Raw genomic sequence first — 16365 nt, 5'->3', positions numbered from 1 at the left:
CAAATTAATTTTGAACAACACACATAGTGAGCACTGTTGGATACACTCTGAGCAATATCATTAACACTAGCTAGGCATTATCATCTTTTATTTAACATGTCATTACTACAATAGGAAAGAAGAAGTTCGCTTTAATGCACTTTTAATCCACTCGACACAAACTAGATCATTTTGGGACTAACACATGGTTCAATTTTATTTCAATTATTCGCTTGTGCGTAGGGGTCTTTAGAAGTTGATAGATGGCCCTACTCCTTTTCATGTACAACCGGGGAATCAAAACCACGCCAGTTGACTCAATGACAGATCTTATGATGCAGCGCGCATACACTAACCATTCGGCTATCCAACCCCACAATAATGAAGGTGATTATCAAGAAAGCTGTGCCATTGAAAGCTGTCGTGAGATACAGCTAGTAACAATACATACACTTTACAATTCCTAGTACTCAAACAAATATTATCTGTATGAAAAGCGAAATTATATCTTACAAGAAGAACCCGGAACTTGATGCCAAACTTCAAACACAGCTTCTGCTGATTCCAATATTTCTGCTAAACTCTTGGCATCTGCTAGTGGCTGGGTGAACAGAAGTGGACAGGGGAAATCCAGATAGTGGGAAAATTCTGGAGCAAATGTTCTGGCTATGGTCTTTGTTAATCTCTCTCCCTGAAATTTAATACATTAACATAACAATAATGGTTTAAGTAATTAAACAAGAAAATCTGAAACAGGCGTTATTGCTGCCATTTTCTCTCAAGAACAAAAATATATTTTCTATTTTTCTTTGTAAACTATTATCATATGGAGTATCAACTATCAAAACTAGAACAATTAAATGGTACAACAATCACTGGTATGTAAAATGCACAAGCATGACATTTTGATAAGTATTAAGCAAAAAAGACCAAGGTTTTAAATACAAAAGCATCAAGATTAGCATAGATAAATCAGGACTGGCATAGACAAATCAAGATTGTCATAGAGAAATCAAGATTGTCATAGAGAAATCAAGATTGTCATAGAGAAATCAAGATTATCACATCATATAGAAATCAAGATTATCACAGCATAGAGAAATCAAGATTATCACATCATAGAGAAATCAAGATTATCACATCATAGATAAATGAAGTTATATACCTGTTGTAAGAATGATAGTTTAATTCTGATATAAGTATTAACACCAACTTCTGCTGGATATTTCATAGATTCATCTAATCTAGCAACATGATCTGCTGCAGCCTGTAAAATATCACAAAATTATAATCATTCACTTTAATGAAAAGAAATGGGGAGTAAAGTCGCAATATTTGAACTCAAACCAAGCCAATGAAGACAGGAATCACTTTAATACAAGACGTTATGAATATGATTTTGCAAATTTGAAATTGATCGTCTTCATCTGGGCTATGATACTTTTAAAATCAAAACAGATGGCATGAATGTGTCCATGATCTATCACTATCCTGCTGTCTCCTGAAGTATTAAATGAAATGATTAGGTGAATACGGGTTTAACATCCTACTTTTCTGCTTCATACGGACTAATAAAGATGGCTGGAGTATTAAGATTTACATCAGTAATTATCAGAGTAGTAGTTGCTGTTGGTTTAACACTTACTTTCACAGTAGTGATGTCACAGACAGGAAGTAAACTTCCTGTTATAAGAAATATAATTTTGAAATCTTCCCATCCGTGTCATATGGCCAAGGAATTGGTTTTCCCTTATTTAGGAAACAAAATGGGCTCAGCTAACCTAGTTCCCTGGTAATGCATCAGAAACTGTTACTCACCTTTAAGCCAGTAGCTTTAATAACACCAACAGCTATACAAACATTAGATGTATTAATACTGGTATTAGTTGTATTTATATTAACATCTTTCTGTAATATACAAACATTACATTTTTGTCACATTTAGTAATAGCCTTGATTTCTTGAGTCCAATGAATATTTTGGGCTGGAGTGATGGAGACTAATCTAGCTACTAGGAAATGATGATTCTAGTTGTTATGACATAGTATCAAAATGTTTGTATAAAATAATAAGATATTATATTTACCTTGATAACCTGTGATTTATAATGTAGTGTTATATCTAACATACCAGACTCTACATACTGAAATATATATATATATATAATATATACAAATAGATATGACTCACCATTGTCCCAATTACTGCACAGGAAACTTAAACTAATAGTTCATTTTTCTTTACATTATTTTATCATGAATTTTATCTGGATTATAGATGTTTAAAATAAAAGGCATGACTGTATATGGGGAAATGAAATGGGGTTTGACTGTATGTTGGAAAATGGGGTTAACATCCCAATTTTCTGCACCAATTCCGTATGTGAGAGGTGGGTGATAATAGTGAAGGTGCTTGACTGGGTTTAACATCCCAATTTTCTGCACCAATTCCGTATGTGAGAGGTGGGTGATAATAGTGAAGGTGCTTGACTGGGTTTAACGTCCCAATTTTCTGCACCAACTTCGTATGTGAGAGGTGGGGGGATAGGGGTAGAGGTGCCAATTTTCTGAACCAACTTTGTATGTGAGAGGTAGGAGGAATAGGGGTGGAGGTGCTTGACTGTATGTGGAAAGGTGCGGTGGGACTACCTTTAACTCTCAATCAATCTTAGTTAAATGACTTGCTAGATCCGATTTCTTGCTCACTTGACATTGTAAGTGTTCAATTAAGAAATATCTGGGAGCTAGACAGAAAACAAGTAGGTTTACTAGAATATGGTAAAGATCTCAACTGTGAGAACTTGTTCTATTAAATATTATTACGGATACAGACTAAAAGTGACCAATAGAATTACTTACAGTGGCTTTAGCTTCTGAATCTGGATCTTTTCCCATGGCAACTTGTGAAAGAGGAAGTGAAAATGTTTGTACAGAGGGTTCTCCTCGTTTCTGCATTGTTACCATAGCACACAGCTTAGCTAATGGTAAAGTAGCCTGAAATATATAATGTTAGACTTGAGATACATTTATTACACCAGTGGTTCTCAACCTTTTTGTGCCAACAGCACACCTTGGAACACATGAAAAAATAGCGGCACACCTGGCTAAATTTATATGGAAAATATCTGAATTTTGCAAAATAAAAACATGGCAAGTCATAGACGGCATAGAACATAGACAGCGACTAGTCATAGACACATAAAATGACTAAAACTAATTAAAGAACTTTACAGTAGACACCAGTGAATACTCAATGGGAATCATATGGTTTTACAATTTTCATAGTGTTCCATTCAAAATTTGGCGGCACACTTAGGAAGATCACAATGGTTGAGAATCACTGTATTACACAATAACACAATTCCTTACATTTGAAACATTACTGAACGATAAAGCTTATATATGTAGATCAAGACTAAATGACAACTAGAAATATATAATACATTATAATACTGACCTTAGCTATGACTTGATCTCGTACATTAGGATGATAATATCGACACCAAACTTCAAACGGTAAACCACCGCTACCCCCACCAGAATTAGCACATGCTTAAAATACAAATACATGTAGCTATTGAATAAACACAAATATAGGAATATAGCATCAAACCAAAAGGTAAGCAATGACATTAGTTTGGCAAGAAGACCAAGACAGTGTCATCCTTATTTGACTGACAGGCCATGAAATTGACCGACTGGAGTATTTACCTGTCAGTCAATTTACATGTCATAAAATAAGAATTTGAACAAACTTAAAATTAAAACACAATAAATACAGTTATATTTACAGTTTTATGTGTAAAAACATCTTAAATATTTTTTAGAAAGTGGCGAGCGTAACATATGAATAACAAACAAACTGACCATGACGTTATCGCCATTATATCACAAATTGAAATCAGTCAATTGATGTGCAGTTGGCCCAAAAATCAGCATGCCAAGCTTGATGTCATTTGTACTTGAATTGGTGGAGTTTTTTTTTTAAGCGTGTCACAACAAGAAAACAAATTCTTGGTTTAAAGATTATAAACTGATTTATTGATAAAATAGTAAGAGCTAACTATGAGAGTAAAATATATTAATAATAGAATACCTGTGAGTAGTTCTCTCTGTACTGGTGTACCTTGTTGTAATGATATACGATGTCTGTTACCATCATTAAATACAGGATCAGGTATACATAACGTCGTACCGGTTCTATATGATCGTAGAGTAGGCGTGGCTAAAATATAACATTTATATCAAGCATAAATAATCAACAGAAACGTAAAAGACAAACCCAAACATAGACATTGTAAGTAATAAATGAAATGAAATGGGGTTTAACTTTCTACTGTTCTGCTCCAACTGGGCTAATGAAGATGTGCATATGCCACACAGTATGCAATGAGGAAATTTCTACGGGGGGAATTTATCGTGACCGCTTACAAGGAGATGTCGCTGAATAGGAGTGGCTGCTCATACAAATTCTACTGTATATGAAATTGCCGGTGGACTGTAAACGTCCATTTTGCTGTAGCGATTCAGACTGACTCCGATTAAGGCTTCACGCCTAACTATGGAGAAACAACACCATTTTAGCCCCGGAATGTCTCATTGACAGTCAATTTGTAGTCCGGAAATATTTGACGAAACGCAATCTAGTTTGTTGTTCTTTTCTGATAAAAACATCTTTAATTTCCGACAACCAAGAAATTATGTGACAGGTGTCAGACCACTTCTCATAGATGGATTGGCACTGGAATATTTCCTAACAAATTGTCTCCCTTTAGTCTCCAGGGTTGAGAAATGCGGTTATCAAAAAAGTAAATTTTGATCAACTTACGATATTTAACACCATCTGTTTCTAGTTGTGTAGGAAAATGATACTGGATGAAACAATCAGCTTCACCCCATATCATATTTTCAAATAACTTTAAATCTTTTATACCCTCGATAGATAATTCAAAACAATGTTCAACTGAAATATAAACCAGATATATAACTCAAAACAATGTTCAACTGAAAATATAAACTAGATAGATAATGCAAAACAATGTTCAACTGAAATTATAAACCAGATAGATAATTCAAAACAATATTCAACTGAAAATATAAACTAGATAGATAATTCAAAACAATGTTCAACTGAAATGTAAACCAGATAGATAATTCAAAACAATATAAACCAGATAGATAATTCAAAACAATGTTTAATATTTAACTGAAAATATAAACCAGATAGATAATTCAAAACAATGTTTAACTGAAATAGTAAAATAGTACAACTGCACAAAAAACTTTTGTCAAATTCTATTTACAATTCCACTCTCCAACTTGCTTTTTTAATAATAAAATATCCTTAACGTTTCTGAGGAGAAATCTGCCTCATTTCTGTTACTAAATTTTGATAAAATAAATGCTAGTTACCTGTATTGACTTGATCTGACTTCATAATGGCTTCTTTACTAAATATATCTTCCCTAAAAGTACAAAAAAAAAAATATATCTTTGGATAAACAACAAAACTCTACACCCAAATAATTTTGAGAACAACCGGGCCATTATTTTTTCTATAGTTCTTGAAAGGGATGCTATTAGATCCTTCCATAAATTCCAAAACTTGTGCTTAAAACAAACATATCACATTAATTGTTCAAGAAGAATCAGTACGATTCTTAACTGTCAAAATGTCAAACAGAAAGTAAACAAACCAAAGAAAGTTGTCTGATTATAATGGAAGTAATTCTAGGAAGGCTGCATTCGGCTAACCTGAATGTTGACACAGGTAATTAAATGGTTCCGTCAAAAGATAAGGGTATTATGATTACCTTTCTAGATGATGGTTTGGTCGTTCAGGTACACTCATTAGATCATTGTCATTCATCTTCTGCCTCTGTAACAATGCTACTTGTTCTGCTGTACCCATTGCTAATAGAACATGAATCTGTCCGAACTGATAACCAGTAAATAGATCTAATACTGGTAAATAATTATCAACAGCTACAACTGGATACTAAAATACACAATTAGTCAATCTTACAAATATAAGTAATTTATTCCCCAAGAGTGTTATGAGGTAGAATACAATAAAGGGGTATCCCAATCTGACAGAGAGAGTGAGTTTAATATCTTCATAATATTTTTGGAATGAATCATTATTTTTCTCCTAGGAATAAAGTGTACTAACCGTGGCTTCTAAATTAAACAATGAGCAAACTGCTACTTAAAGATAAAAACAAAACAAACCTGTGATTTAATTAATGCATTAGCTATTCTTCTTTCTCTGAACGACATAAAAAACTGATGTAAACTTAGTTTAATTATTCCAATAAGCTGTAACATAAAAAAAAGTGTAAATATTACCTGATATACCAATACAACTAAATATGAAATGAAATATGGTTTGCATCAACCAGACTAATGAAGACCGGCATATACTATAGCCCACACTTTTCATTTCCAACTATAGGGAATCATTAATGTGCTTCCGGTGGTACAAATGGGACTTCGGTTTTCCGTTCCTTTCGAACGAGTAAGAGACTATTAGAGTATCAATATTACAATCATCAAGTTATATGAGACACAGTGACTAAAACATCCGACATGCTACTTTGTACCTTCTAGTCTGAACAACAATAGTGAAACAATCAGAATATCATAAATTGCCATGTTTCAAAATATTTGGTTTTTAATGAATTTTGTTTTATAAATTCCATTACACAGTTACAAATACAAATTTTTTTTCCAAATTAACTCAAATTATAAAATCAATAAGAGATGTCATGCCAACCTTGTCATTTTCTGCTGTTGTCTTTTTATCCCAAACTTCAATTACCATAAAATTATTTCTCATTCTCTCCAGTAAAGATGGAGTAATTAACACTGGCGCCACCTATAATCATATAAATGTCTTTCAATATTTCTTAAATACATTTTTATATGACCAGGAAATCAGTGTTATTGTTCTATGTATTATCAGAATTATGGCTACAAATACATTCAGCAAATTGTCTCTCCAAAGCTGGACGTTGAGTCTACAAAGTGTTTAGATGCCTCCCCAATCAATTTTGGGAATTCGTAAAATCCTTACATTCCATACCCTGCATCATCACGGGTATACAGGTCACCCTCCCACCCCCAAATAAATTTAGGGAATTTGTAAGCTCCACACATAGCCTCTTCAGCAATGTATTTTCAGAAATAATCAAGGCAGTATTTTATATATTGATTGTCTCCCGTTAGTCTTCAAGACACCATAAGGTGATAAAATATCTTACCTGTAGAAAATTATAGTTGGGTTGAGTTGTACCCCAACAAACATTAGATGTAACGGCATCATCACACCAAAACATACGACAAACTAAATACGTATTTCGCGTACTTAAATCACGATTACCTGAAAATATAATAATCATATGATGTTACCAATACAGCTGGAAAATATGGCATCCTATTCATGTGTTCATGCACTGATCAATGTAGGCCAAGGGAGAGAGAATTGGGGTTTCACGTCCACTCAACAGAAATTGGCTCAATTTGGTAGTAACCAATGATACAATTCTATTTCAATAATTTGGTACCTCATACGGGTTTAACAGTGGAAGGAAACAAGATGATCTGGTGAAAACCCATGTGGTTTGGCAGGCGACCATATACTCCTTGTCACATGAGTTGAAATCCTGCCATTTGATTCAATGACATACCTTATGATCTAAAGTCCATGCATTAGACCTTACAGCCTCCCAATCAACTGCATCCAAAGGAATTAAAACAATCGGCCACCCAACCCTAGATGCCCAGTTATACATTCCATGCCTTGTTATACTGGCTCGTTTTAATTCCATGATACATCTACTTAGCCCAATGGAAATGATTATTTTGACTCCATTCTATTGACCGTGTTTTAAACAATAAATATCTCACCTGTCTGCTGTTGGTGTAATATAACTGGTCGTTTATTGACTACATGTAGAGGGGGAATTCCCTGTGATGTCATATTACGTCCGTCTGGTATATATAACATCATATTCAATGTTAACGTCTGCAAATAAAAACACTTATTTTAGTTAACTTATTTATAAGAAGCACATTTATAATGTTTTTACATCTTTTCATTTTTTTTAATTTTCAAACTAATTGCAATTTCTGAAACATTTCTTATCTTGAATTAATTTTGAATTCAATAGTATCTGGATTGGCAGTTCTCCCATGAGCACCAATTGAAATATTGTAACATCAGAAAACATTTCAATCGGTGCCTTTCTGCTCCAAGCCACTTATAGGAGAACTGCCAATCCAGATACTTTTGATTGATCTTTTTTAAAGGAGCTAAATCTGTTATCTTTGACACCTAGAAATGTACACAAATTGGTCGCAACGCATATAATAATGTACTATGATTTTGTATATAAACTGATTTACATTCAATCGTTTCTGTTTTTACTGTAATTTCTAATCAATTATCTTCGGCATAGAGTCCAAACCGAATGGCAGTCTTTGGCATCTGGTTATTCCAGTCTACACCAGTATTATTCTCCTGTGGGATATGTTTAGCCTTGTTCATTGGGTTGCTTCATTACAAATGGTGCTTGAAAGCATTCTGGCACACAATTTGTGTATCAATTTTAAAATTTTCATTTTGTCTTAAATATTGGATACCAGAAGCCTATCTTTTCACAATTTAAAAGCTAAGCAATTAAATCCTCACTGCATTTTCATTCCTAAAATTTAATGACACAACATCTTTAATTGTTATGAAATGTGATTAATATTAGACTTGTAACCATATCATTACCTCACATTCACCTAATGGAATGTTTGGATTTCTCAATGGAAGTTGATACACTGCTTGATTTGTATGGTTCTGAGGCTCACTCTGATTGGTTATCTTTTTCTCATCTCTATACTGATTAACAGCTGGTGGGATATTTTGATTGGTCGATGGAATATTTTCTGGAATGTCTTGTTGCATTTGGTTGGACGGTTGGGAGGTTACTATGGTTTCTTTGTTGCGTTCTTCTTAAATGTAATTAATGTAAAATATTGAATGAATTATGTCTTTATCCGGGTTATCATTGTTAATGTTACTATATCAAATATCACCGTATACTGAAATCCCAGATCCTATTTCGTTTTGTTTTTTATAGTTCAAAATTTTGTTTTACTGGTATTTACTACACCAGGATCTGGAAGAGTTGTTACATTACTGACGTTTGGTTGAACTGAGGGATTAGCCAATGAAACAGTCTGTTATGGCGACTTCTTGCCATGCCATGCACAGAACAGTGGGTAAACCACTAGAAACGTCAACGCTGATTGATTAATCAATGTCTGACGTCATAGGGTCAAAAGCAGCTCGTACGACCCCTGACATGACCTTCGAGTACAACTTGTCAAATCGTCATGTCATGTAGGCTATCAAAAGTATAAAAAAAAACAAAATGAAATATATATCTGTATTTTAATCAGATTGATGGAATGTTTATTAATAGCGAATTTTGATTAGGATTCTCCTCGTTTGCCTGAGAATAATAATCACAACATCGCCCTGTAATAAACAGTAATGGTATTTCATAGAATTGTATACATGTATGTATATAAGAATAATAGAACATATTAATATTTAACGTACCTAATTCTCGTTGTTTGATATGATTCGCTAAATCTGATATAATATTGTCTGATGGGACTGGAGGAAGGGGAGGAGGAGTGGGTTGTGGAAGGGGGATTATCTTTGATTTGCCAGATATTTCGGCAATCTTTGTTCTCGCCAAGGCTGTGGCAAAATCTTTATGATCAGAAGCCAGTTCTACGCCTGCCTGAAATATACAATATTAGAAAATATTACCAAACAATTCTAATCGTTGACTTTCATTAAAGGGATTTTCTATCCACTGCAAAGTACAATATTGTGAAAGTTTAATCTGACACAAACTGTGTCATTTCGGTACTAACATATGGTTAAATTTTATTTCAATAAATATTTTACCAGTGGGAGGAAACCGGAGGACACAGGGAAAACCCACGAGGTTATACAGGCGACCCCACTCCTTGTCATGTACAAGAGGTGAATCGAAACCACGCCACTTGTTTCGATGACATGTCTTCTGATCCAAGGCGTACATGTTAACCATTAACCATAATCTATCATCGATATTTTAGATTTGTTTTCTTAATTAAAATGATAAATAATCAATTTCAGTGGATTAAGTCATCAAAAAGTTATCAAAAAAAAAAAAGAAGAAACCTTGACAAGAATAATATCCAACACAAAATCAAGTCACATGACAACCAATTATACACACAAATAGCTACATCAGTATCAAAGATAGTTTGCCAGGCAATAAAACTCACAACCAATAATGGATACATCAGTATGTCGTTTTTAATAAGCCAACTTAGTGAAAATATCTTGTTACCTTTAGATAACCTAATACTGTCCCAGATCCTCGGAAGGATCCGTTAATCTGTGATCCTGTCTTCCCTGTCTCTCGGACTTCCAGACTTTTATTCAGGAACAATCCATCCGATCGGAGAATGCTTTTCAAAGGTAGACCACAACTTCCAATAGGTGTTGGCTAAAATAAAGATTTTGACCGTCAGTCCTAATCAAATTTATAAAATAATAATAGGTGTCGATTAAAATAAAGATAATTCATCAATATGTGTAATTTGCTTTTAATCCTCTCTACATTATCAACATTTTTAAAATAATAACTGATTTGTTTTCAGTGTCTATTTCTTAAGAACTGAGTAATAAAATATTACTCAAAAAGTGTAAATGGTATTTTTGGTAATATGACTATTTCTAAAATAAAATAACACCAGATTTCCTTTTCAAGATCAGGAAATGGATCTGTCCAAGATGAAAATAAGTCTTTTGTACATAAACTGTATAAATAAGGAGAGTGTAACCTAATACATTTATAGCTTAATGCCTATTCCCTATTCAGATACTGTCTAGTCATACAGATGAGATGAAAAACCAATTTCCAGTGTACACATTGGCATGCACGTAAAAGATCCCTTGACAGTTGGAATTTGATAAAAGAGTAGGTCGTAGTGCCGCTGTCCTGGCAAAATTTCCCTCATAGCACACTGTATGGGGTATGCCCATCTTCATTAGCCCAGTTTGGAGCAAAACAGTAGTACGTTAAACCCCATTTCATTTCTTATTCAGATGCAAATCTAAATAAAATATTGTTTTAAAAATAAACATGTAAGTGGCAGTATCATTTTGAAAAAAAAAATGGTTTATGGGCAGTAAAAATTGTGGACATTAAAAAATGTGAGAAGATAAAAGTCTGCAAAGAATTACTTACTGTTTTTTGTCCTGGTTCTCGAGCAAATATTTTAAAGACTAGAGCTGATTTCCACCATTTATCAACGGAAGCTCCATCAAACATGATAGGAAACACAGACCGATGATTGAAAGATACAACTACAAAACATAATGTCAAATATTATATATAGCTTTCAAATAAAACAAAATTCATCTATCAATATACATTTCATGAAATTATGATTCCCTTGGGTTTTTGGTTTTTTTTTTTAGAAATATGGTCCCGGTTGATACAAAATTACTTAAAGAATTACTCAGATTTGTCACTCAATCATAGTCAAGAATTTAATATATTTTACACATTTTGAGTGACAAAATAAAAATACTGATGCCATTTAGAATTCTGCTAGGCCCGAACACAGATGTGGTGAGAGTAGAATCATAACAGAATCAAATGTTCTAGTTATATGGATTGGTCAAGATAATATGTCATGTCCACCGAAATTCTTGTGAATACTCAATTGACAGCTTTCTAGGAATCGAGAGAAGTTAAGTCCAGAAAATTCAATCAAGTATCCCCATATAGATCTTGGCCTTCATCCCTAACAACGAAATCAATAAACCCCCATATTCCTACCTCCATCTTTAATATTCTTTGAAGCAACTCTCATGACCTCCGTTGCCATGGTATTAGGAGAATATTTATCTCTAGATGTAGCTACAACAGGAAACTGATATTCAATAAAATATGTACTGAAAAATATAAACAAATGACATTTAAGCAGAACATGAGAAAAATAAAGCAAAGATACTAAAACCTCAAAATAGCACAGTTTGGTTTAGTGTTGGATTCCATATTAGGCTGGTTCCAGCATTACAACGAACAGTACTAGCATTTCTCTACAAAGGATTAAGTCAGTCAATCAAGGCAGATTAAGTAGTTAATTAAGGTAGGTGTGTATAGACAGTATAACACGATAAATACGTTGATCACTTAATTACCTAATTAATCCAGCCTATTATCAACGATAATCGAGATGAGTAATATACTGAGTATACTGAGTATTGTTAAATAATTTTGGAAAATTGAATATTATTCACCATATCTTGATGTCCGATTGGGCATATTAATAGTCAAAGTTGTAAAAAAAGTGTAGTTTATGTCCGGAATATACGGCGAAATAGCATCCCTGGTCTACAAGACATAAGGGTTCTAGTGTATAAAGAATAGGCCAACAGTGAAACTTGTGTCCTCCACCTTCATCAGAAATTTTTCTTTTAATAAAGCATTGACCAAACAATACACTAAGTTTTATCAATCTCACTAAACTATAATCAAAGTTAAAGTACACCAGGGTGCAAGAAATTAAATTGATTATCTCTGCTTTGCCCAACTACAAAATGCTCATCAAACTTGTGTCAAGAAATTCACCAAATGAGCTTCTACACCAAGTTTAACCATTCTATCTCAATTAGAAGCATAGTTACTGCGTTCCAAAAAATTTGACAGACAGACAGATAAACCATTTCAAAAGTCCCCTGCTTTCTCCGTGTGACAAAAAAGAATGGTAAATTGTTACCTATGTTTTCTAGTTTTTGATGCTGGTCTTGGTGGCTTCCCTGATTTCACAGATTTACTACTCTTCCGACTAACTATAGAACTATTTAATTCATTTAAATCTATACTATCAATAGTAACCCTGGCAACATGTACACGTCCTAATAAGGTCAAACGTTCAACACTCAACCCATCAATAGTTTTCTTCACCACTGGTCCATCTGTAAAAATATCAACATTAAATACAATTTAAATATTTAACTCGACAATAATATTATTAGAAATGAAATGTTGTTTACCATCCTACTTTTCTACATCAACCAGTCCAATGAAGAAGTGTATACACGACATTGTGATACAAGGTAAAGAGTGAGATAGGGAGAAATGGTGTAACATCCACTTGACACAAACTAGGTCATTTCGGGACTAACACATGGGTTTAATTTTATTTCAAAAATTTGCTTGCACCGCAGGGGTCTTTTAGCAGCGGGAGGAAATCAGAGAGAGAAAGAAATGGGGTTTAACGTTCACTCGACACAAACTAGGTCATTTCAGGACTAACACATGGTTCAATTTTATTTCAATAATTCGCTGGCGCGTAGGGGTCTTTAGCAGTGGGAGGAAACCAGAGGACCAGGAGAAAACCCACAAGGTTGGACAGGCGACCCTAATCCTTGTCACGCACACATTAAACCACTAGACCCCCCCACCACACACATGATACAATGTAAATTTTGCCCTATTCGTTACTGAAGTCGAACTGTCAAGGGTTCTTTTATGTGCACACCGACATGCACACGGCTGGACTTTGGTATATATCAAATATCCTAAATTGTGCTATGAGGAAAGTTTTGCCCAGGTAGCAATATCCAACTTTCAGATGATCTTTCACATGACAAAAATGGTAAATATGAAATCTCTGTTTTGTCCAATCCAAATGAGTACATAATTTCACTTGCCAGACTTTCCAACCTGTATTACTGACATGGGCAAACTATAGCACCATACTAACTGAGGCACACAGCCTTCCATTAAATTGAAAACACATACAGGATAAATATATAGTTTACAAGTGAACAAACCTTGAGTTGCATCTTCTAGATCAGAATCCATCATATCAAATGATACCCGCGATGTTTCTGATCTCGGTGTACTTAACATATCACTATCACTAAAATCACTGACACTACTTCCACGACTTCTCGATTTAGAAACCAGTCTTTTCTTACTTCCTCTTCTTTTTAATTTTTTCGTCGTCCCTGTTTTAGATTTTGAACGTGTTGTAGTTGTCTTTTTCTTTGCTGGTTCTGAAACAGGAGCTGTTGATATTGTAGATACTGATGACCTCCTTGACGCTGGTCTCTACAAAAATAAAATTAACAAAAAATAGTTTTCAGTTCTTGCAGGAATGTTTTATAATTTTATGCCACCATAGAAAACATGGAAGAAACCAGTGGGGAAAAATAATAAGCTACTGTGACTGGCTAAACCAACCAAACTAAAGCCAAACAGTCCTGAAAATAGAATTACCATCACACGATGAACGAAGGTAAGGGATGGATATTGAAATGGGCAAAGTCAATCCATCCAGAGAATAAACCCTGTGAAGATATCTTTATGAAATTTTGTACACATATCAACTTAAATAGCATATTTTGCTAATAAGAAGAAATTTTTAAGTTTAATATCTTTTGTGTTTCCATGGAAAGAAATTAGTTTTTAAAATAGAAAGGTGCAAAATTATGTCTTGTCAATTTTATTGCATTGTGCTGCCGATTTACTAAGGGTGGTGTTAGATCATAAGGTCTGTCAATGAATCAAGTGGCGTGGTTTCGATCCAGCATTTGTATGTGACAAGGACTAGGATGTCTGATTGACCTCATGGATTTTCTTCGGTTCCCTTCTACTGCTAAATACCCCTATACCCAGAATCATTGAACTAAAACTGTACCATTTGTTAAACCACATTTCTCTCTCTGTGATTTCCTGACCTTTATTTCATTGTTAAACCAATTTTTAAAATTAATTCACAAAAAACTTACTGCATTACCAGCATCTTTTAATGAAGATACAGAGTTAGACCTGGACCGTGTTCTAGATCCTGATTTTGATCTAGATCTTGATCTTGACCGAGTTCCTGACTTTGTCCGAGATCGCGATCTTGTGGCTCTGATTTCTTCATCTGGACTAAAATCACTTAAGGCACTTCCATCACTTTCCTACAAAATTGATAAAAAAATTTTTAAAGTAATACCCAGACTAACACTTTGGACTTTCAACAAAAAAACACCTCAAAACTTGTTATGGGATAATACTCTTGATTAATTAACATTCTTAAAGATCGTTATTCAACATTCCACAAATACACTGAATCCATATACCAACTTACAGAATATTTATAAAAGAGTTCATTTATAATATCTTGTTCCTGTAGGGGGTCACAGGGATCACTAAGTACTTCCGGGTCACTGGAGAAACTTGACCCTGGACTTCTACCATTTACCATCTGTTGTAACTTCTATAATTAAAAATAAATAGAAATATCTAAACCCATACAAAACAAAGGATGCTTTTTACAATATTTGGACAAGTAGATGGCCACACCAATTTGATTTTTAGTTCTTTAGGATATTTAAGATACATTATGTAAGATTTAGATAAAGAGTTAGCCATTCTTGCTATAATAGGTCAAAAATAGATAATGCAAAATGAATAATTTGGAAAATTCATTCAAATTACTCTATTGCGAGCAAAGATATTAGCCTTTGAAGGTTTGACAAGATGTGTGCAATAATTTCAACCACCGTACTGGTTGTTCGAAGCTAAGTCTCGCTCCTCCATTTTTAAATTAAATCAAGATATGGCTGAACCTTTTTAATCTATTTATAATCGGAGAAATCTGATGCCATCGAGAGCTGATTATAATCTGGATAAGTTAATTAATGTCTAATTAATAATTTAGATAACATTTCAGGCCTAAAGAAAGACCTGCAATAGGCAGATTTAGCTCTTGCCTGATGTATGTTTAATAAATAAATAGCTATTCCACAGATTCTTCTGACCATTACAAACACTTTGAGTAAAGGAGTTAATTTGCCGCAGTCTTGGAAATATATGTTAAAAGAATTTAAATATCTATTATTATTTATTTACCTGGAATTCTTGACTTCCTACATGTGATCCAACAACAAGGTCAACAGTATTGACCCCATCAATGTCAGTAGCTGATGATGTTGAAGCTACAGGGAGTATATTTTTACTGGGCAATATATCTTTAAACAGGTCATTGGAGGAAGATTGTCTTAAATACAAAATGTAATAAATTCTCTTTAAACCTCTCATTGTAATTTAAGGTATTCTTAATGGTTTGCACACTACAATGTTGTGAAAGTAGAATCTCTAAAAGGAACATAGGCCAAAAAATATCTTCAATCCTCACAACATGCGGTATATTTTTCAGACAATATATTAAGTAATGGGTAAAATATTTGGATGAGTCGCTTTTTAATCTAATTGAATCCATTGATATTTTTTGATTAAATGTTAAATAATCAATTTGATTA

The 16365-nt window shown here is 33.7% G+C and overlaps 1 protein-coding gene across 1 annotated transcript in view; it reads right to left on the bottom strand.

Annotated features, from left to right (window-relative positions):
• Positions 1-16365, bottom strand: part of LOC126829770 (C2 domain-containing protein 3) — a 38817-nt gene that overhangs the window by 16555 nt on the left and 5897 nt on the right. The window contains exons 8-31 of the mRNA XM_056102948.1: positions 15956-16103; positions 15192-15320; positions 14845-15021; positions 13885-14164; positions 12825-13023; positions 11882-11997; positions 11285-11403; positions 10382-10540; positions 9595-9781; positions 8758-8981; positions 7887-8004; positions 7241-7359; positions 6754-6855; positions 6210-6296; positions 5792-5976; positions 5391-5443; positions 4807-4941; positions 4075-4203; positions 3436-3530; positions 2838-2972; positions 2066-2122; positions 1798-1887; positions 1145-1246; positions 493-670 (exon numbers count right to left, since the gene is read on the bottom strand). Of these exons, the coding sequence (XP_055958923.1) occupies positions 493-670; positions 1145-1246; positions 1798-1887; positions 2066-2122; positions 2838-2972; positions 3436-3530; positions 4075-4203; positions 4807-4941; positions 5391-5443; positions 5792-5976; positions 6210-6296; positions 6754-6855; positions 7241-7359; positions 7887-8004; positions 8758-8981; positions 9595-9781; positions 10382-10540; positions 11285-11403; positions 11882-11997; positions 12825-13023; positions 13885-14164; positions 14845-15021; positions 15192-15320; positions 15956-16103 (3323 nt within the window). The remainder of the gene's footprint in view (positions 1-492; positions 671-1144; positions 1247-1797; positions 1888-2065; positions 2123-2837; positions 2973-3435; positions 3531-4074; positions 4204-4806; positions 4942-5390; positions 5444-5791; positions 5977-6209; positions 6297-6753; positions 6856-7240; positions 7360-7886; positions 8005-8757; positions 8982-9594; positions 9782-10381; positions 10541-11284; positions 11404-11881; positions 11998-12824; positions 13024-13884; positions 14165-14844; positions 15022-15191; positions 15321-15955; positions 16104-16365) is intronic.

Source organism: Patella vulgata, chromosome 8 (genome assembly GCF_932274485.2).
Source record: "Patella vulgata chromosome 8, xgPatVulg1.2, whole genome shotgun sequence".
Classification (NCBI taxonomy): Eukaryota; Metazoa; Mollusca; class Gastropoda; family Patellidae; genus Patella; species Patella vulgata.
This window is presented reverse-complemented; position numbering and strand designations above follow the sequence as displayed.